General features: G+C 45.7%; 1 protein-coding gene across 1 annotated transcript; it reads right to left on the bottom strand.

Annotated features, from left to right (window-relative positions):
* Nucleotides 1–345: 345 nt before the first annotated feature.
* On the bottom strand, nucleotides 346–11,430 carry LOC132592344 (arylacetamide deacetylase-like 3). The gene is made up of 4 exons (XM_060276150.1): nucleotides 11,222–11,430; nucleotides 5,567–5,780; nucleotides 3,632–3,695; nucleotides 346–1,805 (listed from the first exon to the last, which is right to left on the bottom strand). Exons 1-4 carry the CDS (start codon nucleotides 11,381–11,383, stop codon nucleotides 1,034–1,036), a joined length of 1,212 nt encoding a protein of 403 aa, XP_060132133.1. The 5' UTR covers nucleotides 11,384–11,430; the 3' UTR covers nucleotides 346–1,033.
* Between the last annotated feature and the right edge of the window lie 3,748 nt (nucleotides 11,431–15,178).

The following is a 15,178-nucleotide window of genomic DNA, read 5'->3' as shown; positions in this document are numbered from 1 at the left end:
TGAGTGGAGGTGGGGGCTTGCCTGGGTGGGGGATGGGGGGAGGAGGGGTGGGATAGGTCATGGGATAGGACAGGGTATGCCCAGCCACAGGGATAAGCCGGGGTGGGGGGGGAGGGGCAGCATACCTCATGGGTCGGGACAGGGTGGGGACAACCACAGGGATGAGCTGAGGGGTGGGGGAAGGAGGGGATGGGATAGCTCATGGGTTGGGACAGGGTGGGGGGAGTCACAGAGGTGAGCCTGTGTAAACAGAACAGTAAAACATTTCAACAAAATGAAGGGGGACTCTGAAGGTGAGGGGAGTCTGAAGGGGGACTCTGAGGGTCCATTTAACAGACTGAGTCACAGCAACGCATGGCCGGGCCAGCTAGTATCATATAAATATACTCCAATGCTTTTGGAATACTTGATCATGCTGGTTTTGGATTTTTCCTGCAGCTTCACGAGTTCTGCAAAGTCCATCATCTTCATCTGCCACTCTTTTCTCGTTGGTACTTCTTGCTGTTTCAATTTTTGGGGCTAAAACAGGCATCCCCAAACTTCGGCCCTCCAGATGTTTTGGACTACAATTCCCATCATCCCCGACCACTGGTCCTCTTAGCTAGGGATCATGGGAGTTGTAGGCCAAAACATCTGGAGGGCCGCAGTTTGGGGGTGCCTGGGCTAAAAGAATTCTTGCCATGGTTGTTGCATACATAAACAGTCTTTGTTCTTCCCTTAGTATCTCTTCACCCACTACACCCAGTAAAAAGGCTTCTGGTTTATTAACAAAAGTATTTTTAAACGTTTTCTTTAACTCATTACATGCCATTTCCCAGAAAGCCATTACCTCTTTACAAGTCCGCCACATGTAGTAAAAGATGCCTTCCCTTCCCTTACATTTCCAGCACTCATTAGTTCTTGTCTTGTACATTTTAGCCAATTTAGCTGGTGTTAAATACAATCTGCACATCATTTTCACAACCTTTTCTTTAAGTGCACTGCATGCAATAAAATGAAAGGTCTTTATGCGGGAAAGAGAACAGATCTTTGATCAGAATCGTTTTATGAAGCTTATGACACGCTCTGCTGCCACCCTTGCACATGGCCATTCAAAGAACCAATCAACTGAACTTAGAATCCCATGGAATCCATCCTTTGCATGATGCCAAGTTACTGGCACACCGTTGTCCTCCAACCGTTTTTTGTATAACAGACCATCATCCCTAAGCACATCATACTCGCAGGTTAACAAATACGTCTCAGGGAGCTGACGCACAATGTCATCTTCCGCTAGAAGAGCACAGTACTTTGGCTCAAAAGAATCCTTCATCATTTCGTGCAGCTCCTTTGAAAATGGGACTGGCGGGGGTGGTTTGTAGCCCCTGACTTTAAACTCATCCGGGATGTTTTCTGCATGGATCCATTTCCTGTATTTTATCCTCATTTCTTCGGAAACTTGGGCCCCCTTTAGGACTTGATCCAAATATGCTAGCTTCACATTCATATACCTGAGGTCAAATTCGGCAGTCCATTTCGTGAAGAGGATGGGGATATTGCGGTTTTGCTGATAAGATGGCAAGTTGTAGTCCATTGTTTGAATATTTGGGTAGAGCAGGATCTGGGCTCTGACCTTTGGGAGATCCTTTCTCGTAAACAGATGTTGACAGACAAGGGGAGCAATTCCACCCCCAGTGCTGTCACCAGCAATGACAATACGATTAGGGTCTACCCCATAATCACTTGCATTTTTCAAAAAATATTCTGTGGCGGTGATGCAGTCCATGATTTGTGCAGGAAATTTGTGCTTAGGAGCCAAACGTTGCCTAGAAGATGATGGAGAGAAGGGGCAGGGGATAAAGTCAATCCTATTCTTAGTTAAAGACAAACCAGTCTAGTTCACACTTTCTAAAACAATACAGTATGTGAAAGGAAACTAAGCCATCATTTGAAATTTGCCCTTCTCCAAGTTTGCTAGGACTGTTCCCCATCCAAGTGACATATAGAAAAATGCATAGAGTACCCTCTGCACTGATGGGTCAGGCTATGGTATACTCTAGTGCTATGGTACATTCCAGCACCCAGTGTTCACAGTGGCCAACCAGATGTTTATGGGAAGCCTTAATGAACTTCCAAAAGGTCAAGAACTTCACAATGTAATTTAATTTAAAATTTCAGTAAACAAGGCAGTTCTAGCAGTGCTGTGATACACAAGTCATAAACCAAAAGAGACTGGCTTAATTAAAATGTACAACCCTGAGCAAATGCTTCCACCATATAACTGTATACATATATACATATAACTATATACAACCATATACATGTTTCCACCATATAACTGTAGCAATGAGTTGCCATAGAAATAGACTAGGTGTAACAGGGTGCAAAACCTAGATTGTAATTGTCCATTACAGGGTGCAGAAGAAGAAAAACCAGAAACACCAATTTACTTTGTTTTGCTGATTAATAAAGCTGATGGTATTGTCAAAGCACTTTACATATAGGGTATATTTTTTCAATTTTGTGTTGACTCTTGAGATCTGAAAGCCTACAGTTTGAGACAAGGAGGGAAATGGCTGGTTCTGTTTTCTTTATTTTCATTTTCTAGAATATTCATTGGTCTTATAATAAGATGACATTGATCAACTCCAACAATACCTGTGTTACTTGAGTTAACCACTCACATATAAGAAGGAAGCTTGAGCAGGGGTACTGCCACGTAGCTGAATCCCTGAATGCATTGCAAAGGCATCATCTATATGTGGCACTGGCACAGCCTCTTCATAACTCAGGATGTGTGCCTGGTGGTCTGACATTGGCATCTGTTTACACAGCTGATCTATACCTTGTCAAAAGGGTCATGTTTAGTTTGGCCTCTGAGCACCCTTCTGTGCTATGTAAGATGTTTGAAGAGAGCCAAACCCCAGACTTCTCCTTGCCATCCCATCATAGATGGACCTTTGAGATCTTTCTATTGGGAAATAGGCAGCGGTTTACGTATAATGGGAACATCTAGTTCGGGATCTAGTGGCAGAAAGGCCGGAGCAGGGTTTGCGTTCAGGGATAGACCAATATGAGAAGCGACATCAAAAGTAATTTGCCCAAACCCAGTAAGCTTTTCACACTTCCACCATAAATGTATGGAAGTCCCTCCCATGCTTGCATTCCCACCAGCATTGTGGTGAACTTGCAGTGGTGATGGGAGAGAGCTTGATTGGCGCCTAGCCTTCAGCCCAGCCTTCTGGACTCCGGGTTCCTTTGCTACAGCTTCTTGCCTCCCTTGCCTCCAGAGGATTATTTTGGCCTTGGCTGCTGTTATAAGAACTGTCAAGAAGTCAGCTTTCCCACACACCTGTTAGAAAATCATCATAACAGACGTATCATAAAGAAACTGCCTTTAATATAGGGGTAGCAATTGCGGTGCCCTGTAGTCTGACAACTCTCATATGCCCTGACAATAAATCATGCTGTCTGGGGCTGATGGGACTTGGCATTTAACAACACCTGGAGGGCACTGCATTGGCTAACCCTGTACCATGTAGTGGCAAATTCCCCCACTGCTTTTGGGAGTAACTTGGGGGGGGGTCACCTGCTTCCACACTTGTCAGCTGTTCAGTACATCCAGGATGAATGCACGAATAAGCAGACTTACCCAACACACACAACCACTGATTCACTTTCTCTGGAAAGGTAGTAGCACAGCTTCCGATAAAGCTCTGGATAGTAAAAAGACCTTCAGTGTATTAATACTTTAAACAATGGCATGCACATTTCTACATTTATGTGTGTTGGGATGTGAGACGAGTACGATGAAACCCCAAGTCTTCTTTTTGTATCTGAGCCAGAGGAAAATCCCCATTTTTCCTATGTATCCAGCCTTCCACCCATCTAGATCCCAAGGCCCAAATCAAACTAATACCCATGTTGTCAAAGATTATTTCCCTCCCCACAGCATTTTATGCACTTGCCCCTTCTTTCTTCCTACTCTACTACAAACCAATAGATCTGGCTTCTGACTCTCTGAGCCAGAGGTTGCCCTTCAGATTCTCCTTATTATTATTAATTGAGTTTATATACCAACCCTATAGCCAGAGGTCTCAGAAAAGATTGGACTACATTGGATGTCACTGGACTACAACTTCCATCAGCCCCAGCCATCCTAATGGTTCAGGAGACGTTGTAATTCACAACGGCTGGAAGGTAGCAATTTGGCAATACTTGCTTCTAGCCTTTCTCACTAGTTAGAAATCTGGTCGCCATAGTTCCAATTTGGTAACCATCAATTGTGTTAAATGACTGGAAATCAGGAGATAAGAATAGGATTTAATCAGGCATGCTTTGTTAATTATACCTTGAGCTACATAGAAAAAAGGATACTGTGTGTGTGAAATCATCTATCTGTTTATCGATTTCTGAAATGCACACACTTATCAGATACCTAATGTGGAATATTTCCCACCCCTTCATATACATTGAACTCTTCGTGTCAGGTTTACTTTTTCTCTCTCCAGCTTAAATGACCTCTTTATTTAAATTATAGAGGTGACAACTGCAAATATGGCTGAAAGCTACATTCAACATATGATACCTTCATTACCATCACAGCTTCTTTCTTCACACCAAATCCTTTAAAATATGTTTATATATACTGGGGGGTGTGTGTGTAAAAAATTATTAGAAAGCAATTATAAACCACTTAATATTTCAAAAATCCATGAGCAGTGTACAGTCCAAAAAGGAAATGAAAAACATCAAAACATTAAAACAGAGCCTAAGAAGAAGAATAGCAACATAAAAGCATATAAAAGGTTAGATAGGTGATAGGGTTGCCATATTTTGAAAAGCAAAAAAGAGGACACTTTTGCCAACTTCTACTTATAACTATGGATCAATATGACTACTTATGAAAAAGAGGACATATCCTGGAAAAAGAGGACACATGGCAAACCTAATTACAGGGTCAAAGTCATGGGCCAGGAAAAGCCAGGGCAAAAGGAAAAGACTTCACAAGATGCCGGCAGCAACTGGTGGTAGCTGCTTCCTGTATGGAAGAGGGAAGGGGATTTCACAGTACAGGGAGAACAGCAGAAAATGCCTGTTTTGGGGGACACTGCCCTAATGATATTCTCAGAGCCAGTCATCCCATTAGGCTTGGGTGAGGCAGTCTCCTCCACTGCCTTCAATGAGCTGGGGCTTCCCCAGTTCACCTCCAGTTGCCACAGACAGCAGGGTGTTGGGGGTGTGTGCCATGTTCTGCTTTGCCTCAGGTGGCAAAATATCTCGGGCCGGCCATGGATATTCTGTAGGATGCGGTGCCTTGATTAGAATTTCCATAAACGACCTAAGTAATGGATAAGTGGCCTTCCAGGTAACCTGCTCCCAAGTTGTCCAGGTCCTAACCACAAGACCTCGAACATGGCCCAGTAGTTGATCAGCAGCCAGTGCAGTTGGTTCAGCACAGATGTAATATCTGCATGTCCGGTTGGTCTACTCAACAACCTGGTCCCAGCACCATGCACTAGATGCATTTTCCAGATCAAGCCCCACACAGATCACACTGGTTGTAAGTTAAATTAGAATGACTCACTTATGCTCCCTAATGAGCCCGCTCCTCCATACAGGTAGATAATTCCTCTCAGTCCTGTGGATAGGCCCTTTGGCTGATAAATCCTCACAGTCACAGTGTCAAATTTTGTGTCGATAGTGTAGACTCTGGGCTCATTCCATACTGGCAATGCAGAGGAACTCCAATGAATGATTGCCGGTTTTGCACAGATTCTCAACTTCTCCAAAATAGATCCCTGTTCAATAAAGACACAGAAGCAACAGAAGCTAGTATCAAGCATAGTCAGCTTTCGGTTTAATAAGGTTTTTAGAAAGGTCTGTTTGTAGGAGTAGTGTGTGGTGAGAAATGCTTCGTTGATTCATTCAGAAGTTTAATTGACTTCATTTCCATTCCTTCCAATTGCATTCATTAAATGTTCTCTTTGTTTTCATTTCTCCCCTTAGTTTTAATTTTCTCAGACAGCTTCATGTAGTCTGTAATGTCTTCTGTCTTCTGTGACATTTTTAGGCGACTTTAACATGCCTCCCCCACCAGATCCACCAAACCTCCAACATAATGGACACAAAGTCACAGTTTTATAAGCTAGTAAATCACACATACACACACACACGTTCTATAAACTTCTTATTGTGTCCTCTGGAGGAAACAGCTTGCAACTTCACTGTTTCCCATGCAAATAGCATTGGTATGAAATTAATATTATTACATTCTTGAATTCCACCACCCACACCTCGTGGGCATCAGACAGATTACGCAATAGGTCCTAATTTAACAGGTGCAATTTTATTAATGAAGAACCAATCTCCGAGCTTGCTTCCTCCCTCTGCCTCTTTTACCTTTTGTGTCATTTCATTTTGGTTGCAAGTCTGAGGACAGGGATTTTACTCATCACTGACAACTGTTGAGATACTCCAGGAGATTTTTTTTTAGAGGGGGGGGGGTCATGCAATTTGAATACCCATATCACTCTAACATGTCAACGGAATTGAACGGATTAGGGCTCCTTTGTTTTATTTCTCATTCAGTTTTAAAATAAATCTCCAGCAGGGCATTGCAACAACACATCAGCGTTGCTTCATTTAAACTTTCACTTACCTTCTTCCAAGATCTCTGTGTGGTGTTGCAATGTTATTGCTGCATCCGCAGCAACTGCTGCCTCCAGGTGACCTCCCACACACCTCTAATCAGGGGTGAGACAAAAATTTCTCTGAGTATCATTCTTGCCCGCCCACCCCGAAGATTCTCCATCGTTTGTGTGCGTGTGGGTGTCTAGGTTTGTGTCATTGCGGAGGATGTTTACCAGGCTGCAGCACAGACAGATGCGTAGAGTGGGGGGGGATGCCTGGGAGCCGTTGCCCCGGGTGCACAATCGGGGGGGGGGTGCAAACCAGGCGCGCCCCTTGCAGAGATCCCTACCTGGATCCAGCGGCAAGCCACCGCAATGCGGGAGTCCGCCTGGCGGCGGCGAGGCCTAAGGAGCACTAAGAGTGAAGAGTCGGTGGAGCTGGCTGAGATGCTGGGCCACTCGCCACGCATTGGTGGCTGGCGGGGCGTTGGAAGCGCCCAGCGTGCCACGGGCAGGCAGATGAGCTGAAAACAGCTGGGTCCCGCGTCGGTGGGAAGGTGGGAACCTCTGTATGAGAAGATGCCGGGGTAGAGTCTCTATCTCGGCAACCCCCACCTTTGGGGGCGGCGGGAGGGAAGGGCAAGAGGAGGGAGAACTCAATAGGGTACTTCCTCTGTTGACTTCACTGCACGCAAAGACTCACCGAGCACCCTGGCTGGAGCCTTTCCAACCGCGCATGGATGGAGGGGACCTCCTGCCCACCCCCTGCTGCTGATTCACTTGCACAAGAGGGAGATCGTTGGGAGGAAAAACCACAGGGGAGGTTGTTACGCAGAGAGGTAGGAGGACCCTAAGCAGCTGGGGAGCGGTAGTAGTTGCCCCAATGCAGAATAAATGAGGTGCCGCATGCTGCGATTGCCTTACGCATTACTGCAGCAAATTGATGCCTCCTTAACAAGGACCCATCCTCATGAACCAGGAAACCCCTTTACTGAAAGGAAGCCCGGTGATTTTAGCGGGGTGGGCATGGTTTCATCAAACTAAAACCTAGACTAGAAAAAATCAAGACACCCCCATCCCTCCCTCCTTCCCTCCCTCCCTTGCTGTGCGCAAGCCCCGTCACCAAACCCACTTTCTTCTCTTACTGGTTAGTTACTATGGTTTTAACAGGTACCGGTAGACATCCCACTTGTGCACCCTTCCCCCTGCCTAAATTGCAGGGTGGAAGTCTGCACCTGTTGACTTTCTCATTGGCATAGGTGTTGGAGGTGTAAAGCTGCTATCATGCGGTTAGGGGGCTGCTACATCCTCTCACTCAGCACCCCGGTTTCTTGTAACAATGGTATAACAAGCAGGAAATTCAATTGGTCTTGATTTTTCCAATACAGTAATGGAATAGTTGCACCTGTTGGATATCTGATATATGCAGATTTAAAAGCACAGGGAAAAGGTTGGAAACCTACCTCCAATCTTCTGTCATAAATAGCCCATCTTCCAAAGGACTGTGATTGCCTTGTTATGTAAACTGTTCACCCTGATCTGGCAATACTATTTCCCACTTATTCATGCATGTTTGTTTGTTTAAATCTAGCTTAGAAGCAGGGTGGCTGCCATAACACATAACAGCATCAGACCCACTTGTTAAGCCTATTAAGTACTGGGTGGGAGGGGGAGATGTCCACATTTTAGTCCAAAAGGCCCACACTTGTGGAGGAAGCAGAACCCTTCCCACTTTTTTTGCTTGCTGAGTTCACTTCTATCCATTTAAGTTAGAAGTTTGGAATCATAGAGTTGGAAGGGACCATGAGAATCACTTTTGCCCAACATGGGGCTGAAACTCAGGACCCTGAGATAAAGAGTCTCATGCTTTACTGACTGAACTATCATTTTAATGGTGACATTAAACATAGTAGTTCAGAAAATCATACAGGCATGCATTTGTTGTTGTGGGGTGTTGTTGTTTTTGCTGTCTTGTTGGAGTTACTCAGTCCAGGCAAGATCTCTTCCTAGGCCATTTCCCCATCTGTCAGCCTCCCCTCCTTCACTGGTCATGCTCTGCACTCTTCTCAAGGGTTTTTGCGTGGTTGGAACATGCATATCATTGACCTGCATGGGAAAGTGCCTGAGGGCAAAGGGGGCCCCCAGTGCACGACTCATACATAGCTTCCCAGTCCAATAGGGGGCACAACACTTGCTCTGCCCTGGGCACCGGCAACCCACGCTACGACACTGAGCACAGCTGCTTTCAGCAACCAAAGGGCACTCCCTCACCCCAGAGAAGCCCAATCTTTAGCTCTGAATTGGAAGAAATATCATTCAGGTTTTCTGCGGGAAAGTGGTGAGACAAAGGCAAAACCTTCAGATAGTGTGGGGAAAGTGGAAAACGATTGCTTTCTAGGCAATGGAAAAGCAGAAAGGTGGATGAGCCCCAAAATAGAACTGCATGACTAATGGCATAGTGTGGGGTGGGGCCACAGGTGCGGTTGCCCCAGGTGCAAAATTTCAACACACGGTGCTGCCTAAATACAGCTGCATAATAATAATAATGATTAATAATAATAAATAATAATTTATTATTTATACCCCGCCCATCTGGCTGGGCTTCCACTGCCACTCTGGGCGGCTTCCAACAAACATCAAAAAACATCAAATATGACAGATTAAAAACTTCCCTAAACAGGGCTTCCTTTAGGTATTTTCCAAATGTCAGGTAGTTGTTTATCTCTCTGACCTCTGATGGGAGGGTGTTCCACAGGGCGGGTGCCACTACCGAGAAGGCCCTCTGCCTGGTTCCCTGTAGCTTTGCTTCTCGCAATGAGGGAACCACCAGAAGACCCTTGGCGCTGTACCTCAGTGTCCGGGCAGAACAATGGAGGTGGAGACGCTCCTTCAGGTATACTGGACCGAGGCCTTTTAGGGCTTTATGGGCCAGCACCAACACTTTGAATTGTGCTCGGAAACGTACTGGGAGCCAATGTAGGTCTTTCAAGACCGGTGTTATGTGGTCTCGGTGGCCGCTCCCAGTCACCAGTCTAGCTGCCGCATTCTGGATTAGTTGTAGTTTCCAGGTCACCTTCAAAGGTAGCCCCATGCAGAGCAGTCTGCAGGCAGGTAGGGTCTCAGCCTGCATACCAGATGGAGCTGATAGACAGCTGCCCTGGACACAGAATTGACCTGCACCTCCATGGACAGCTTTGAGTCCAAAATGACTCCCAGGCTGCGCACCTGGTCTTTCAGGGGCACAGTTACCTCCTTTAGGACCAGGGAGTCCTCCACACCTGCCCGCCTCCTGTCCCCCACAAACAGTACTTCTGTCTTGTCAGGATTCAATCTCAATCTGTTAGCCGCCATCCATCCTCCAACGGCCCCTGGCACTCACACAGGACCTTCATCAACTTCACTGGTTCTGATTTAAAAGAGAGGTAGAGCTGGGTATCATCCGCATACTGATGAACACCCAGCCCAAACCCCCTGATGATCTCTCCCAGTGGCCGCATGTAGATGTTAAAAAGCATGGGGGAGAGGACAGAACCTTGAGGCACCCCACAAGTGAGAGCCCCCACCACCACTTTCTGAACACGGCACAGGAGGAAGGAGCGGAACCACTGTATGACAGTGCCCCCAGCTTCCAGCCCCTCTAGACGGTCCAGAAGGATGGTGTCAAAAGCCACTGAGAGATCCAGCAGGACTTGGAAACAGCTCTCACCTTAGTCCCTAGCCCACTGGAGATCATCAACCAGTGCGACTACTGGCATACTTCTTTCACTGGGATCTGTTGAAAATGACTTCTCTGTGTGAACCAGGAAGTGACTTTCCAGATAGCAGAGAGAATCTTCTTCTCTTGTTTCTGAGGCTGTGATCTCTTGGGTGATGCGGACACTGTTAGGCAGCTGAATGCGTGCTTCATAGTCCCCACCTCACCCCCCACATGGCCCCAGATGCTGGCAACCCATGCTATGCCACTGCGTAGGACAGTCTTGGCCAGCATGGTCCTGCTAGCTGGGGATGCTAGAAGTCATAGTACAGTACAGAGCATCCTCCAGAGGTCACATTGATGATCAACACTGTATTTGAACTGGGGAGGAGAGAGATGTCCCGCCACAAACAAGCGCTCACAAATAGAACTGGAAATTTGGGAGAGGGGTTTTTTGCACAGATCTCTAGCTATAATACATGAATCCTTCAGGCTGGATAGCTCAGTAGATAGAGCACGGGATTCTTAAACCCAGGGTCCTGGGTTCGAGTCCCACATTTGGTGAAAGAGTCCTGCATTGCAGGGTGGGGCTTGGTCTTGGTGATTCTTGTGGCCCCTTCCAACTCTACAATTCCGTGATTCAACAATGGGGTAGGTGGGGTTGCACCTCCTAAAACATGTTGTCTGTTTGAACCATTCCTGGCTGGCCAGCCCCCATGCAACTAAGAAAATAGTAGAATCATAGAATTTGTAGAGCCGGAAGGGACCACAAGAGCCATCTAGTCCAACCCCCTGCAATGCAGGAATATTTTGCCCAACGTGGGGCTCGAGCTGATAACCTTGAGATTAAGAGTCTCATGCTCTAGCGACTGAGCTGCCCCACAGAAACTCCAAGTTCAAAGTCCATCCAACTTACCATCCACATGGCTGAATGTAACATAAGGGAAGTTAGTAAGAGTTTGACAGGTCCATCGATTCCTGGAGGGAGATCTGTACTTCGGACATTGCGATAAATGAGCACCACCAGGGAAAGGAGGAAGCAGATCGCAAATGTCAGCATCACCATGGAGAGATCCATCTTCCTTCCTGAGAAGCCTTGCAGGGACTGAATAACCGTCTGATTCCCGGCAATTATTTTCTCTGCCATCATGCAATTCCAACTTCTGTCGTTGCAATCCATATCTGTAGCAATTAATCACGCCCTTGTTTCTCCAGGTATTTCTTATGCAATGCTACTCTTTCTTCAAAATAAATAAATGCAATTGTGTATTCAGTTATGTATGTAATAGGTTTGCATTGAACTTTCAAACTACATTTCCTTTTGCATTGTGACACTAAATCCTCTGGATGATTGGGAAGATCCCCGCACCCCTCCTGCATCTGCCAAATGCTAGGCTGTTGAATTTTCTCCTCTTTTCCTTATGGAAGAGTGGGGGTGTGGATCCTACTGGCAGGCCATTTCCTGGGTTCTCCCAATGCCAAGGTTGCAGGTTTGATCCCCATTTGAGACAACTGCATATTCCAGCATTGCAGGGGTTGGACTAGATGATCCTCAGGGTGCCTTCCAAGTCCGTGATTCTACGAATTCTATGAATGAAGACCCTCCTCTTTCAACCAGATTTTGAAGTGGAGATTCTGTGAGATTCTGGTCTGTGGGTTGTGTCCAATTAATCTATACTCATAATAGCCCCACAGAAATTGATGCAGCCAAACAAAGTCATGTTCATTAATGTCAATGGGCCTCCTCTGAGTTAATGTTGGCTACAACTCCTGATCCATACTGAATTTGAAATTGACATTCATTATATAGTTTTGAGTTTGGGGGCAGAGGTTGGCTGTATGCCAGAGTCCCCTTCCAATTCCTGGATCCAGCAAGGATTAAATTGTCGGAATAGCCAAGCCAGCTTCTTGGTGAATTAATGCCATCAAGGGGCATAATTATGCATGGGTGGTGCTGTAGGGACGTGGGTGGTGCTGTGGGTTAAACCACAGAGCCTAGGGCTAGCCGATCAGAAGGTCGGCGGTTCAAATCCCCACGATGGGGTGAGCTCCCGTTGTTCGGATCCCATCTCCTGCCAACCTAGCAGTTCAGAAGCATGCAGTGCAAGTAGATAAATAGGTACCACTCCGGCGGGAAGGTAAACGGCGTTTCCGTGCCCTGCTCTGGTTTGCCAGAAGAGGCTTAGTCATGCTGGCCACATGACCCGGAAGCTGTACGCCGGCTCCCTCAGCCAGTAAAGTGAGATGAGCGCCGCAACCCCAGAGTCATCTGCGACTGGACCTAATGGTCAGGGGTCCCTTTTCCTTTACCTTTAATTATGGGGTGCATAATTCCATCAAAGTCTGTTATGGAAGCAAAGGTCTGCAAGAACTCAGCTTCAAATCAGGAGGGGAGAAGTTTAATGGTGAAGGGGCTTCTGGGCTATAGGATTATCATAGCTACCCTGCTCTATGCTCCTGTTTTCAAAGGGACATTTATGTTAAAGTTCTTACAAGATTGAGTGAGTTTGAGGAGGGAAAGTTTCTTCTCACTGGTGAAGGAGCCTTGTAAACAGGACATTTGTTTGAGGTTCCTTTTTCAAATTGTTTGCAACTTTCTATAGGACTGTCTAAACCAGGCTTCCTCAACCTCGGCCCTCCAGATGTGTTCGGCCTCCAACTCCCTTGATCCCTAGCTAGCAGGACCAGTGGTCAGGGATGATCGGAATTGTAGTCTCAAAACATCTGGAGGGTCGAAGTTGAGGAAGCCTGGTCTAAAGTCTTTTTAGAAAAAGGTACACCCCAAACCCTCGCTCCCCTATTTGTTTTCCTATACAAGATATTTCATCTGATTTTGCAACTATTTTAATTGAGTTAGATTCATAGCTGCCAAGTTCTCCCCTTTTTTAAGGGAAATTCCCTTATGCTGAATAGGCTTCCTCGCAAGAAAAGGGAAAACTTGGCCGCTATGGTTAGATTATCACAGGGCGGGAACATGCATGCAGGGCATCAATACTTAGCCTCCTGTAATGATAGCCTCCTGTAATTATTATAACAACAACAACAACAACAACAACAACAACAACAACAACAACAACAACATGGTTGTAAATATGGTATGCCCCAAACCCTCACTCCCCTGTTTCTTTTCCTATACAAGATATTTCATCTGCTTGTGCAACTATTTTAATTGAGTTAGATTATCACAGGGCGGGAACATGCATGCAGGGCTCTTCAGGAACAAAAGAGCCTTCAATACTTAGCCTCCTGTAATGATTAGGGTGTAGCAATGATTAGGGTTTAGCAATGAAGACCATTGTCAGCAATAGTAGCCTTCTTCACTAAGGTCTAAAGGTATCCTGGCCCTTGTGCCTCCTTCCACAATGTAGGGTCTTAGAAGGGCAGTGTAGGGAGAATCTGCTGGCAGCGTAACTGGTTCAGCTGCGCTGGGAGCACTGGGAGTGCAAGAGGCAGGGGCACCAAATTTTAGCAGTGCACACAGTGCCGCTGAAATTTGAGAGTCCCAAATCTGCCACTGCTGCTAGCACAAGACACCGGGCCTATTTCAAATGGCCTACTTAGGGATTTGCACCATTCTGAGCATGATGTGCTGACCAAAAGCGGAGATAAAGCTTTTGGGGGAAACATTGACCTTGGCCATCTTTGTGCTTCTATGCAAATAAATTAGAAACTTTTGTCATCTTTGGAACCTAAGTTATACTGCCTTTCTTTTCTTGCTGCTGCTTGGAAAATCTGTGAGAATGTTATTTGCCCCAAAACAGAAAGATGATGGAACCCCGACAAAAGAAGAACGGGTACAAATACTTATGGACTATGCAGGAATGGCAAAACTTACTGTAAGAATAGGAAATCACAATAGCAAACTTTTAAATAAAGGAATGGAAATGGTATATTGAATATTTGCAATCAAATTGAAAACAGATAAAAACATTGGCAGGACTACTGTGATAAGCTGCAGTTTCTAAAAAAATACAGTGGTACTTCCAGTTGTGCGTGGGATACGTTCTGGAGCTCTGGTTGAATCCCGAGGAATTCGCAACCAGAGGTGCTGTTTCTGCGCATGCACGGTAGAACACTTTTGTGCATGTGTGCGCAGCGAAACCCAGAAAAATACTTCACATCCTGAAGTATACACAATCAGAGGTGTGTGTATCCAGAGGTACCACTGTATAGATATATGAAAATAGGCAAATAAAAGAAACATAGATCATAGAATCATAGAGTTGGAAGACACCACAAGGGCATCCAGTCCAACCCCCTGCCAAGCAGGAAACACCATCAAAGCATTCCTGACAGATGGCTGTCAAGCCTCTGCTTAAAGACCTCCAAAGAAGGAGACTCCACCACACTCCTTGGCAGCAAATTCCACCATCAAACAGCTCTTACTGTCAGGAAGTTCTTCCTAATGTTTAGGTGGAATCTTCTTTCTTGTAGCTTGAATCCATTGCTCCGTGTCCGCTTCTCTGGAGCATCAGAAAACAACCTTTCACCCTCTTCTATATGACATCCTTTTATATATTTGAACATGGCTATCATATCACCCCTTAACCTTCTCTTCTCCAGACTAAACATACCCAGCTCCCTACGCCGTTCCTCATAAGGCATCGTTTCCAGGCCTTTGACCATTTTGGTTGCCCTCCTCTGGAGATGTTCCAGCTTGTCAGTATCCTTCTTGAACTGAGGTGCCCAGAACTGGATACAGTATGATTTAATATAACTTAGAATATGCAGGGAATGAGGCTGAAAAAAATTAACGAACCGCAGAAAGAGGAGGAATGAAGTCGAGATTTGAAATGTCTGAATTATTGTTAAATTACTACTGAAATGTACATAAATGAAAATCATTAATTTTTAAAAAGAAAGATCTTAAACC

The sequence above is a fragment of the Zootoca vivipara genome, chromosome 6 (genome assembly GCF_963506605.1).
Source record: "Zootoca vivipara chromosome 6, rZooViv1.1, whole genome shotgun sequence".
NCBI lineage: Eukaryota > Metazoa > Chordata > Lepidosauria > Squamata > Lacertidae > Zootoca > Zootoca vivipara.
The sequence above is the reverse complement of the archived record's forward strand: the minus strand, read 5'-3'. Positions and strand labels throughout refer to the sequence as shown.

Excerpts from the sequence above, each read along its gene's own strand:
- LOC132592344 (XM_060276150.1), bottom strand. The coding sequence starts at position 11,383 with ATGGATCTCTCCATGGTGATGCTGACATTTGCGATCTGCTTCCTCCTT. Across the intron at positions 5,781-11,221 it reads TACATTCAGCCATGTGGATG|GGATCTATTTTGGAGAAGTT; the intron begins GTAAGTTGGATG and ends TTTATTGAACAG. Across the intron at positions 1,806-3,631 it reads TCAGTGGTTGTGTGTGTTGG|GCAACGTTTGGCTCCTAAGC; the intron begins GTAAGTCTGCTT and ends ATCATCTTCTAG.